Source organism: Saimiri boliviensis, chromosome 4, assembly GCF_048565385.1.
Source record: "Saimiri boliviensis isolate mSaiBol1 chromosome 4, mSaiBol1.pri, whole genome shotgun sequence".
NCBI lineage: Eukaryota > Metazoa > Chordata > Mammalia > Primates > Cebidae > Saimiri > Saimiri boliviensis.
Genome location: NC_133452.1, coordinates 113,523,484 through 113,537,605, shown reverse-complemented (window position 1 = coordinate 113,537,605; position 14,122 = coordinate 113,523,484). Strand labels below are relative to the sequence as shown.

The window sequence follows — 14,122 nt, the reverse complement described above, 5'->3', positions numbered from 1 at the left end:
GTTTATATTAAGTGAAATGAGAATTCACTGGAGAATTCTGAGGAGAGGTGGTATAATCTAACTGAACATCTTAAAAGGATCACTCTCAGCTCTAAAAAGAATAGATGCCAAATGCTAGCTGTGTGATCCTGGGGATATTTATTAACCTTCTAGAACCTCAGTTTCCTTATCTGGAAAATATGTAATAATAATAAAACCTCACAAGGTTTTTATGAGGATTAAGAGAGATAATTCAAGTAAACCATTTAGAACTGTGTCTGGCACATAGTACATGCTCATTGAAAGTTAGCCATTACTATGGTTTTAGGAATCCCTTTTGAAAGGTAGTCATTTGGTCTTTGCTGCTTAATACTCTAATGATCTGGAGGCACTGTGTTTAGCACACAGAGTGCTCTCCTGTGAGAATCAGGATGAAGACAAAAGAGATCCAGCTGGGCCTGGTTTTCTATATTTCAGCTGAGAAGAGCACTGGACATTTGACCATTACTTGGAAATAGGGTGACTAACATATCCCGGTTTCCCTGGTATGTCCCTGACTTTAAAACTGAAAAGTCTGTGGTCTTGGGAACTTCCTTAGTCTCAGGATGTTGGTTTCTCCAAGTATTCTAATGAATACTATAGTGTGGAAGGTAAAGTCAGGCTTTTGAGTCCAGTATCTTCCTATTCTTAGTTTATTTGTTATTATATATTTGTTGTTATAAATTAAAACAACAAAACCCAATCAAATAAACATGTTTACATTTAACTTTGAGCCAAGATATATTTGTAGCCAGTATCACATTGGTTAGCATGGTGCTCAATGCACATTTCTTGAATTGAACTAGTATTATTTCAGACTTTGCCTTTGCTATGTAACAGAATGTCTATAAAGCAGGTTGACATAGTGAATAGCATTTCTAAATTCATGTCATGCTCTGAGCAGAGTTGAACTGACTCCATTCATACCGTCCTTCATCATTTATCCACATATATGGAGAGCTTACTGCATGCCAGAAGCTGTGTACAATAGATGGTTTAATAAATGTCTGGCTATCTGTGGCTGTTTACATTCAATGTAACAGTTTATGCAGTGCTAACTTTTATCTGCCTGCAATAGACAACTGCATAAATTGCCTGTTCAAGACATTAACCCAGAACTAACCCTACTGGTTCTGGATACTGAGTCTGTGCGTTTTCGTAGTTCTGCCTCTCTGCTCTGCCCTAGTATCTTCCTTTGAACCTTTGATTTGCAGATTCTTCGGGCTTTTCTGTGCGGTGTGAGACTTAGCTGACCACATTTGGCTTTCTGGAAAGGGCTCAGAGAGACTTCCTTCTTGTTAGCTCTGGTACTGATATGACCCTCTTGGCCAGGGGAGGGGAGTTTAAACTAAAATACTACCTGGAACCCAAAGTGTTTGGGAACTGTGAGTGAGGGGTGGCCATGCTCTCATCTCTGTACCTAGGAGGTGATGCTCAAATGTGGACTCAGGTCTAACTGCCTTCCTCCTTGCAACTTGCAGAGGCCAGGTGGGAATTCTTTCAGCTGACAACAGACATTTGGGCCAGGTTTACTAGACTATGATATTTTCTACATCTTTCAGTGTAGAATAATTGGTTTCTTGGCAAAACTTTTCAGAAAAAGTTGGAGCTTAGCCTAACTAGAGCCCCTGACAGCTATCCTCCTTGGTGCAGCACCACCTGCAGGCTGATGTGGAGAAGTGCACCTGTGAGTTGGGGCCCATCTTGCACAGCCAGGAGTGGCTGTAGAATGTAGCTAAGATACTGACTGTCACAGCACGTTTAGGGGTGTTCAGTGTTCTTGGGGACTATGGGGCATCTTTGAGTATTATTGATCTTGCATGCCCCAATAACTGGTCTTCTCAGGAGGGAAAGGGGCTTTGAGGCCTTTCGGCAGTAGAAGAAACATAATCCATGTGTCCCGTGCTTCTGGCCTCCTCTAGCCAGTTTGGCCTGACGCTGGGGAAAGGAGTGCCTCTGACTCTGATGGGAGCTGGCATGTCTGGCTTCTACTCTGACCTCTCCTTTAAGAAGTTGTTGGTGCTAGTACAGGCCAATGATCTTGTAGAGAAACAGGTGTTATTGGCTTGGGGGTATATTCTGTGCCTGTGCCTTGACACTCTGTTTTGAAGCAGTGTTGGCCAGGTAAGGAGGCCGCCTTATTTAAGTGATTTGAATTCTCTAATTCTACTTTCTGGACAGACATGTCCTTCACACATAATCCAGAAATAGTCCTCGCAGACACATTCTCCAGCCAGGGAGCTTACTACTTGAGACAGCCAGGTATTGTGTGCTGTGATGAGGCATCTGACAGAGTTCCAGAGCCATCTAAAGGCGACTCAAAGGGCATGTGGGGCCACTATTCCAGGATCTCTGGCCGCAGCTTTTCTGGCTGTGACTCGGGCATCGTTCATACTGTATGTGACTGTGTCGTAGCAGGAGATGACCGCATGCAAATGCTGGGCTCTGCTGTGACACCACCATGCTTGCCTGGTTCAAATCCTGATGTGCCTTGTAGACATCTTGTGTTTCTGCATTCTCTCCCTCTGCCGTATTGGTGACAGTAGACCTGGGTCCATGACTGGCTTGGGAAAGCAGAGGAATTATCTTACTCACCCCTAACTCTCCAGATACCCCAGGTGCAGTCATCAGTGAGGTCAGTGCAGATTTCCTTCATGTCTGGGAGAAATGTACCCCCTCGCTACCATAATGTTTCAGTAGAATATGGACATTCTGTTTTCCTACACTTCAGGTAACACCAAAAATTATTATTATTTTTATCTGTGTCAGTTTGACAGAAGAAACACAATATTACATTGTTTTCGTTTCCTTAATTATTAGACAGCATATATTTATTGGCTATTTATATGTCTTCCTTTGTTCCTGAGTCTTTGAACTTCATAGCCCTCGCATGCATCATGCTGTGGCGGGCACAGTAGGGCCAACCGCTGATGACAATGCCTGGCCCAGGAGTTTGCCAGGGATACTGTGACCTGCTTGTTATTGACTTGTTTTCGGTCTCTGGTTTTAACAATCGGTTTCTGGCTTATGAGACTGCTTCCTGCACAGTTCTCAGCATGGTACTTATCCCTAACTGTCATATCCCTGCTCTGGGAAAGAGGTTTCTTCTGGTTTCTAATAACTGGCTCCACTCACTACTTCCCGTCAAAGTTTAGAGACTAAGACTAAGGGAAAATATTCAACCCGTTCTCAGTCACAATCTAGTTAGGAATAATAAAATATAGATTTTTGGCAAAATAAAATGTGTAAAATAAACATATTTTGCTGCCTTTCACAATAATATGTACTCAAGAGAGATAAACTCCAGATATACCGGGGGCTTTCCAGGAAGCAGTCACCTGTATAGGAGGCAAGAAGCTGGAACTGATTTCACCAGTGGACAAGGAAGGGAGGGATTTCCTTGCAGCAGCTGCAGAGACCTAGATGCATGGGCTTTTGGGAATAAACTGCAAACAAATCTGTAATGTTTAGAGGAAGATGAGCCTAGAAATGTAGATGGAGTCATATTAGTACAGGACTTGTAAACTATGCAAAGGAGTAGGCAAATGAAAGCCGTGCGTACCTAGTGGTCTAGTATAATCATCAAATATGATAATCAGTGACTATAAAATGTGTATAGTCACTGCTTTTTATATCTAGGGACTACGCCAAGTATTTCAACCACTGTAACTCATTCTCAGATTTGTGTTTCAGATGGATCACACTGTTGGCAGTGGGGAGAATGTGGTGGAGAGGGCAGGACTAGAGGGGGAAGATCAGTTGCATTAGTTGGAAAATAGGACATGGTGGCTAGATTGAGGATGGAAAGAAGGAGACAAATTAGAGACATATTAACCTCACAAAGTCCACAGGGCTGGAGATGTGAGAGGAATCTAGGATGACTGCCGGAACGGTTTGGATGAAGGCTACATGAAGGGATTGTTGTTTGGGAGATTATAGGAAGGCTGAAGTGTTTTTCACGTATATCTTTGCTTAAGCATCTCTCTGATATGCTTTTGTTGTGTTAAAAGGCCGGGCGCGGTGGCTCACCCCTGTAATCCTAGCACTCTGGGAGGCCGAGGCGGGCGGATCGCCTGAGGTCGGGAGTTCAAGACCAGCCTGACCAACATGGTGAAATAAATTTTATTTATTTAAAATACCTTTAAATTTTATTTATTTAAAAATCTTTAAAAAAATAAATGAATAAATGAATAACAAAATAAATAAAAGGCTGACCTGAGTTTGAATTCTGAATTTCATCATGCATTGGTGCTGAAATATTGAGTCACGCCAGTCACTTGAATGCGTATTTCCTCTCCAGGCATCAGTTTTCTCAACTATAAAGTGAGGATAACCCTGTTCTAAAGGAGAATTATAATGATTAGAGATAAGGCAGAGTGCCTGACACATATTGGGTCTTTAATAAATGGGGCCTGTTATTTCTACAGTTAAATTTTCTTTTAACACTACCATCCCCTGCTGCCAGGGATTTGGTGATATACATGTTGTAGTGTTTCATGTAGAAGGAAATTGGGTGCCAGGAATTTAAAAGGTGGAGCAGAATCAAGAAGAACTTGGAAGAAATATGAGAAGAGAAGAAACCGATTTGTCTTCTTCAGTAATATAGTGCCTACATTTTCTGAAAACTATCCTTGTGCCATATTTTGGAGGAAAGTCCTGGGTCTGGGTGGGAATACTGCAAGGCGTCTTTCCTAACCACAGAGGACGCACGTGCACACAGGCAGCCTCTGCTTAGTTACATGTCTGCTTTTCATTTTAGGACCCCAAATCAAACTTGATCCAACAGTGGTTGTCACAGCAAAGTGATCTTGGAGTCATTTCCAAAACGTTTCAGCTATCTTCCCATCCAATACTTGGGGACTGGTCTATTCAAGTTCAAGTGAATGTGAGTATAAATATATCTTTTGGGGGACTGTTAAAGTGATTTAATTAGGTCATGTGGGGAAATAGCTCTAAAGTCATTTATTCAATGAAGAGAAAAAAATTAATGTCAGCACCTAGGCACTGAAGTGGTTTATTTTTAGTTTATGATGTTTGCAAGGGTTTATTTAGCCTTCATTCTAACATGCTAGAATTTCCATCCCTTTTGGCCTTTTCTGTGATATAATGTGTAAAAGTTAAAACTTTTGCCATTTTAGTACACAGTGTTTACTTATTTGTTTCATGCACTGTTTTAAAATTAAGTAATAAATACATAGCTATTATTTGGCAAATTTTTTATCTTAGAAAAATGACTCCTAATGAGTGATTAAAAAACCTACTTTATCTTTGTTTTAAGAAACAGTGACACACCAACCTCTGTTCCCCATTTCTCCCTAGTTTCTACACCTATTGCCTTTCCTTGTTGCCAACTTGTGTAGCTCAGAAATCTAAATGGACGGCATTAAATGGCATATAAATGTAAATGGAGGGCATTCATTAAAATGCCCTCCATTTCTTTGTGCCTCAAGTTTTCTCCTATGTATCACTGTGTAATACTTCAAAATTCATTGAATGCTTTTCTTTGGAATTAAAAAAATAGAAATTCATGAACCAGAGCTTTAAAAATAGTTGTTTTAAAAAAGGGCATCTCACTATTGACATTTTGGAGAAAAATTCTTTGTTGTGGGCTCTGTGCTATGCATTATAGGTCATTTAACAGTATCTCTGGCCTCTGCCCAATAGAAGCCAGTAGTAGCTCTCCTCTCCCTGTAGGCTGTGACAAGCAAAAATTTCTCTAGGTATTGCCAAACATCCCTGGGAGGAAATATCCCTTCCCCTGTGCAGTTGAGAACCATTGTAGCTGAAGGAATAATCATTCATTAGCCTAAGGACCTGAGGCAAGATAAAAGTACCTAGTATTTAATATGTGCCCTGCTTTTTACTTGCATTGCCACAACAGTCCTGAAAAACAGGTTTTATTAAACTTAATTTCTAGATGAGGAAAATGAAATGTGGAGAAGTTTAGTAACTTGCCAAGAAGTTGGAGTTGGGAAGCAAAAGAAGCAAGATTTAAATTCAGGTCTCTGATGGCAAAGCCTGGCCTCCATAGCTGACCCCATGACCCTCTGAACCCAGGACCCCAGCATCATGATAGAAATACTTTGAATCTGGGACCTGGTTAGAAGATAGAAGACACAGTAAATCCTTATTCAATTTCAAAGCAGTGTTTCTTAGATCAGTTTAAAAGAAAAATGATAAATTATCAGGTTAGACATTTGAAATTGCCATTTTTGTGGGTCAGAAATACAAAATATTAGCAATTCTAGATGCTTCAATCTAAATAGATTACCTTCATTCAGACAAACACATGCTGTGGATAAGAGGAACTTCAATAGACAAACGGAAATATATGGATATTTCACATCTTAGAATTGTGATTCTATTTCTAGGGCATTCAGGAAGAAGCAACCCAGAGGGAAGAACTTGGCTTAGATTTAGAAATATTAAAACATTTAATTTTCTTGATTTCTTTTTTGGAGTTATGTTCTGACTTTTGCTCTATTTAAAAGTAATGGGAGGCATGGTGGCTCACACCTGTAATCCCAGCACTTTGAGAGACTGAGGCAGGTGGATCATCTGTGGTCAGGAGTTTGAGACCAGCCTGGCCAATGTGTTGAAACCCCATCTCTACTAAAAATACAGAAATTAGCTGCGCATGGTGGTGAGCACCTGTAATCCCAGCTACTCAGGAAGTTGAGGCAGAAGAATCACTTGAACCTGGGAGGTGGAGGTTGCAGTGAACTGAGATCATGTCACTGCACTCCAGCCTGGGTGGCAGAGCGAGACTCCATCTCAAAAAAAAAAAAAAAAAAAAAAGGTAATGGGAACTTCAACATTAAAAAGGAAGAAAGGAAGGATATTGTGACAATGCTCCAACCTGGATACAACTTGAGGACATTATCCTGAATGAAATAGCCAGTTCCAAAAAGACAAATACTTTGAGATTCCACTTATATGAGAGATTTAGAATAGTCAAAATTGTGGAAACAGAAAGAAGAATGGCTGGTTGTAGGGAATGATGGGAGGGGAAAATGGGGAGTTGAAGATTTTCAGTTCTGCAAGATGAAAAAGTTCTGGAGATCTGTTGCACAACAATGTGAATATACTTAACACTAATGAATAGTGCAGAAAAATAGTGAATATACTTAGTTCTATGTCATATGTATTTTACCACAATGAGACATAAAACAATTTAAAAAAATAATGAGACTTAACTGTTTTATGTGATATAAATTGGTCATTTAGTATATAATATGTAAACCTTTATATTTTTCTATAATATATATTTATGTGACATATAAACATGTAAGATATAATCAATTTTTTTCCTGTGTCTAAAGGGGAAGATATGTTAAATGAAATACATGAAATTGTAGCTTACTTTAAGCACTATTGCTGAGCCTTGAGTAGGTAGGACTTGTGTGTGTGAATTGACCTGTATGGATGAGAACAGTGCTGGAGGTACAATCGACTCTCAACATTTGCTTCATGGCCATCCTGAGTCTTTATGGGTTTTTGCATGATACGTTTACCAATCTTGTTCTTTTTAATTTAGCAGGAGCTCTACCGAATGTATGATGTGTTTTTTTTTTTTTTTTTTTTTTTTTGAGACAAAGTTTCGCTCTTGCTACCCAGGCTGGAGTGCAATGGCACGATCTCGGCCGACCACAACCTCTGCCTCCTGGGTTCAAGCAATTCTCCTGCCTCAGCCTCCCGAGTAGCTGGGACTACAGGCGCGCCACCGTGCCCAGCTAATTTTTTGTATTTTTAGTAGAGACGGGGTTTCACCTTGTTGACCAGGATGGTCTCGATCTCTTGACCTCGTGATCCACCCGCCTCGGCCTCCCAAAGTGCTGGGATTATAGGCGTGAGCCACCGCACCCGGCCATGATGTGGTTTTAAAGAACATTGGTGGTAATATTATGAAAGGGGTTCATACTTTTAGAGAACAATGTATTGCATAACCATTAAAATCATGCACAATTTACAGTGTGATCTTTGCTTATTTCCTTATTTATAACAGTGTAGTAATAACCACTGTTATAAATGGAAGCCTAGAGCAGTGGGTGATGATTTCTAGGGGAATTAGAATTCTTTATATTTGAGCTTATAGAGAAAGTGAAAAGAGTAGGCATTTGTGAAAAATTTGTGTAGGAGTAGGGAAAATAGAAGGGAACCTTATGTGTCTGGGGATTTTGGAGAAGTTGATATTACTGGAGTATGTGGAGAATGATGGGAGATGTAGATTAGGAAGCACATTATGAGTTTAATTTGAATATTATTTTCAGTTCCCACTTACATTTTCCATAATCTTTTTTTAATCCATCTATCTGTCCATCTGTTCATCCATCCATCCATCCATCCTTCCATCCACCCACCAACTCAGTGTGTATTAAGGCCCTACATGGCCGTGATGAATACAAAGAAGTTAAACACATGACTTATATTTTCAAAGGTCATTGTTGTGGCGACATGAATAATATGAGAAAAATTAAATGACATAAGGGGGACAGACAACCACAAGACAGGGCAATAGCAGAGGAAGTGTAAGGTGCTCAGGCCAGGCTGGTGATAGAGAGAGTTTATTGTTAGCACAAGCACCGATGTTTTGGGGCCAGCTGCTCCCTCTGTCTCTCACGGTCTGCTCTGTTCTCCTGCCACTCTTCTGCCGACCTTTAAGGAGTCCTTCAGTTCTTCTCATTCCTTTGGCTTAGCTAAATAATCATCATGCCCAGTGTCTTTAAGGCAGGCCTCTGCACAGGTGGCTGGCAGCCTATGGGTGGGCTGCCCTTGGGTCAGGGTGCCCATTGTTGGTCCACTCAGAAACCACCTCTGCACAGTGACCAACAAGAGCAGTTTTAGCTGGATGACAGGCACTGAGGGATTAATTTGTTTGATGAATGGTGGACAGAGTAAGTACCAGAAGAGAGGGGGACAGAATAATAGAGAAAGACTTTGCAGAAGATATGAGATTATACTTTGAAAGATTTATAGGATTTCTCATGCTGTGGACTTGGCTTGTCATGTTGCTTTTATAGAAAAAAATAATGCTCTGAAGGAAATTTAGGTCATTAAAAAATTAAAAACCTTTGCAAGATCTGGCCCTTGCCCACCTTTTCAGCCTTGTAAAGTGCCGCCCTTCCTCATGAACTCTATGCTTTAGACATCTTACGTCCTTTATGTTTCTCTTCTTTCTTTTTTTTTTTTTTTGAGACGGAGTTTCGCTCTTGTTACCCAGGCTGGAGTGCAATGGCGCGATCTCGGCTCACCGCAACCTCCGCCTCCTGGGTTCAAGCAATTCTCCTGCCTCAGCCTCCTGAGTAGCTGGGATTACAGGCAAGCGCCATCATGCCCAGCTAATTTTTTTTTTTGTATTTTTAGTAGAGACGGGGTTTCACCATGTTGACCAGGATGGTCTCCATCTCTCGACCTCGTGATCCACCCGCCTCAGCCTCCCAAAGTGCTGGGATTACAGGCTTGAGCCACCGCGCCCGGCCCTTATGTTTCTTAAACTCACCTGTCTGTCTCATTCTGGAGCCTTTTCTCATGCTGTTCCCTCTGCTGGGAGTGTTTTTTCTTCCTTATTCTCGCTACTTGAGGGCATTCTCTAGAGTGGCCTGGCTGTTCCAGACATTCCCATAGTACTGTGTGCTTTCCACAGTTTATTCATGTTACTTTCTTTTTTTTTTTTTTTTTTTTGAGACGGAGTTTCGCTCTTGTTACCCAGGCTGGAGTGCAATGGCGCGATCTCGGCTCACCGCAACCTCCGCCTCCTGGGTTCAGGCAATTCTCCTGCCTCAGCCTCCTGAGTAGCTGGGATTACAGGCACGCGCCACCATGCCCAGCTAATTTTTTTTTTTTTTTTTTTTTTTTTTTTTTTTTTTTGTATTTTTAGTAGAGACGGGGTTTCACCGTGTTGACCAGGATGGTCTCGATCTCTTGACCTCGTGATCCACCCGCCTCGGCCTCCCAAAGTGCTGGGATTACAGGCTTGAGCCACCGCGCCCGGCCTCGTGTTACTTTCAATTGGTGGTCCCTGATAGACGGTAGCCTTTGTGAAGCTCCTGACCTTCTAGTCTTGCTCAACCCTCTATTCCTAGGACCAAGTTCAGTGCTTTTTCCTGTAAGCAGAAAGCAGTATTTGCTTAGCCGAATGTATGAAAGGTATGTAACAGTCATTTGTCTTGAACCAAATAAAATTTTTGCTTTTCTATATTCTATAAAGCAACTTTATTTTTTTGAAGACAAGTATGTTGATTAGGTACTCATCATTGGAGATATGTTAATTTCAACAACAAAAAACCCTTAAAAAAAGAGCCCTTTTATGACCACCAGGGGTCAGTATAACCAAGGAAATGTTACAAGAAGCAACTGCGGCCTTGGTCTCTGGCTTTTGTTTTTCTTTGACTACTGCACGGCATCGAAAGACTGTATATTGCTTATTATTAAACCCCCTTTCTTTTAATAGTGAATAATGACATGGAGGAAATGTATTTATTATTTAATCAGCACAGCATTAGAGACAATATTTTTATTTTTCTGAGGCAATCACCATTCTCAATATAAAACTCAGGGAGAGGAAAATACTTATTTTAAAGAGAGTGTTTTTAAATTTTTTAATTTTTAAGAAACAGGGTTGCCCTCTGCCACCCAGGCTGGAGTGAAGTGGCACAGTCATGGCTCACTGCAGCCTCAGACTCCTGGGCTTAAGTGATCCTCCCGCCTAAACCTCCTGAGTAGTAGGGACTACAGGTATGTGCCACTACATATGGCTAGTTAAAAAAAAAACTCTTCTTCATAGAGACAGAGTCTTGTTATATTGCCCAGGCTGGTTTTGAGCTCCTGGTCTCAAGCAATCCTTTTGCCTTGGCCTCACAAAGTGCTGGGATTACTGGTGTGAGCCATCATATGCAGCCTTCAGAAAGGTGTTTTGAAATTCCATTTTGTCTGTAGAAAAAATATGAAATGATATGAGTACTCCCACTGAGAGAGAATCTCTTTAAGGATTACCAGAGTTATCAGAACTTTGATGTGTAGTGACTATACAGGTAATCAGAAAGTGGTATTCTTTAGTTACCCTTTGTCCTAGGTCAGGAAAATGATCCCTTGGGTGAAACATACTTGAGGCCTTCTTGGCATTTCTCCACATGTATTAATAACATGTTTGTTTATAGAATAAGAGTAAGTCCTTTATGATACTGTGTTAACCTTTCTGGATTAATCTAAATTGTTTGCCCTTCAAGTATTGTATTGTTTTTCACCTTCAAGATTTTTTATGATAGTAATGCTAATTATTTCGTTCTAGTAGGATTTCTAGGTTTTTTTTTTTTTTTTCTCTCTCTCTCTTTTTTTCTTTTTGAGACAGAATCTTGCTCTTTTGTCTGGGCGTGCAGTGGCACGATCTTGGCTCACTGCAACCTCCACCTCCTGGGTTCAAGTGATTCTCCTGCCTCAGCCTCCTGAGTAGCTGGGCCTACAGGTGCATGCCACCATGTCCAGCTAATTTTTGTATTTTTAGTAGAGATGGGGTTTCACCATGTTGGTCAGGCTGGTCTTGAACTCCTGACCGCAAATGATTCACCTGCCTAAACCTTCCAAAGTGCTGGAATTACAGGCGTGAGCCACTGTGCCTGGCCTGCAAATGGCTTTTTCCCCCAATTTTTTTTTGTTGTGGTAAAATACGCATAACATAAAATTTACCATCATAACCATTTTTAAGTGTACGATTCAGTGGTATTAAGTGCTTTCATATTGCTGTGCATTCATCACCACCATCCATCTCCAGAACTCTTTTCATCTTGCAAAACTGAAAATCTACACCTATTGAACAGTAACCCCCCATTCCCTCCCACTCCTAGGCTCTGGCAGACACTGTACTTTCTATCTCTATGGTCCGGCAGCCGGAAGGCAGGCCAGAGAAACTGATGCTCTGGCGAAGCACAGGAGGGTGGCCTGGGGCCGCCAGGTCTTCGCTGGGGTTATTATATCAGCAGAATCATACAGGATCTCTTTTGTGACTGGCTTTTTTCTCTTAGCGTAATGTTATTATGGTTCATCCGTGTTGTAGCATGTGTCATAATTTCCTTCCTTTTAGAGGCTGAATAATATTCCGTTGTGTGAATATACTGCATTTGGTTGCAAATGTTTTTGTATCTATGATTTAAAAATCATATTCCAGGTTACCAGAAGGTGATTTTCGGGTTCTTTAAAAGAAAGGCTAATGTTGGTGTCTGAGAACTAGGCTTGTAGGAGCCAGGAGGGATCTGGCCACAGCAGTGCAGCCCATAGCCCAGAGCTCCAGGTCTCTGCGTGACCCAAGCGCTGGTACTCATGTTCCTCTGAGAGCCGAAAAGAAGAGCCTGAGTCACTGAGAGATTCCTGGTCATCTGATGGTGGCAGCCCTGTGCTGTCTTTCCTCAGTGTCAGATGGAAGTCTGTTCTTCCTTCTAGAGTGGCTCAGGCATTTGAGTTTGCCATAATGGCCACCTGAGGCTGCCGTTGGTTCTGAAACCTCAGTGTGCCACAGAATCAATGGACTGGCAGCTTGTTTAAAGGTGCATAGACCAGGTCCCAACCCCAGATCACAATTTACTAATTTTGGCACAGGACCTAGGAGTTTGAACTTTAAGTAAGCACTCCAGGAAATTCTACTAGTTTTTGGAATCACATTTTGAAAAGTGCTGATAAATGCCCACCAACTAGGCATCTTTAGAATCTGTCTTTTCCATTGAGAGGATGTGTTGGGCAGTCAACATGGTATGGAACTGGGGACAGACCATCTGTTTCATTCTTTGACTTCCCTAGCAGTGCTACTTTCCGCTATTTACTTTACCTGTCTAGTAGAGCTCCCTAGCACCTTCGGCATACTAAGTTAGAATTTGGAAGATGATATATGTCTTTTACAATAGCTTCTCTAGTGCTTCAGATGCGCAGCCAATTTGGAAACCACTGACTTTGATAATCTTACAGTCTTTTCTATCTGTCACCAGCTACAGTTTCTTAACCCTTGTCTCAATCTTAAGCCACCGTTAGGGGTGGGGAATAAGAAATGGAAAGCAGAAAACTCACCAGGATTAAGACTTGAAATCACTCTTCTGGAGCCCTGTGTAATGAAATGTGGGTATCAAATTATTATGTAACTCAGAAGCAATCTGCAACGAGTTATTTTTTTGCTTCTAACAGTTACATCTAGTTTCTCTTGAGTTAGTTGTTGTAGAAAGATTAGGTGAGGGTTGCCAACACCTTACTGCTTTTTATAACCTTTCAGGATATTTCTTATTTTTTCCAGCCTTGTTGCCCAGCCTCTGCCTGGGTCAGCTTGCTGCTTCTGTTAAGTTTCTCTGGAGCTGGTTTTCTTTTGCAAAAGAGCACATCTTTGTTTGGACAGTTCTTGTCCCTGAAGCATTCTACCAGTAGCATCTGCTTAACTTGCCTGGCTTGTGATGACAACTTAACAGAAAGCATGGAGCAAAACTTTGACAGGTCAGAAAACAGTGGCATTCTTTCTGAAATGTGGTTGTGGCTTTCAAAATACTTTTGCTAGTCCTTGCTTATAAAAATAATGATTTTTTTGGGAAAGACCTCAAGCTCTTACTTCCTTGTTCAGTGACAAAGGGAGGGAGGAGTTGGTTTTAGAATACTGATTTCTTAGAGCATCAGCTGCCAGAGCTTAGCACTTCTCCATTCTTCCAAAGGCCCTGATAAACATTCCCTAGAATAGCATTTATTAATCAGTGTAGTGTTATTTTGCTTTTTAAAAAATTGTGGTAAGATATACATGTAAAATTTACCATTTTAACCATTTAAAAGATTAGTAGGCTGGGTGTGGTGGCTCATGCCTGTAATCTCAGCAGTTGGGGAGGCCTGGGCAGGCGGATCACGAGGTCAGGAGTTCGAGACCAGCCTGTCCAACATAGTGAAACCCTGTCTCTACTAAAAAAGAAATACAAAAATTAGCTGGTCATGGTGGCACATGCCTGTAATCCCAGCTACTCAGGAGGCTGAGGCAGGAGAATCGCTTGCGCCCGGGAGGCAGAGGTTGCAGTGAGCTAAGAATGTGCCACTGCCACTGTACTCCAGACTGGGCAACAAAGAAAGACTCCATCTCAAAAAAAAAAAAAGT

General features: G+C 41.3%; 1 protein-coding gene across 1 annotated transcript in view; it reads left to right on the top strand.

Annotated features, from left to right (window-relative positions):
* CD109 (CD109 molecule) overlaps nt 1-14,122 on the top strand; it is a 147,053-nt gene that overhangs the window by 33,619 nt on the left and 99,312 nt on the right. Inside the window, exon 5 of the mRNA XM_003926323.4 lies at nt 4,778-4,903. Within this exon, the coding sequence (XP_003926372.3) occupies nt 4,778-4,903 (126 nt within the window). The remainder of the gene's footprint in view (nt 1-4,777; nt 4,904-14,122) is intronic.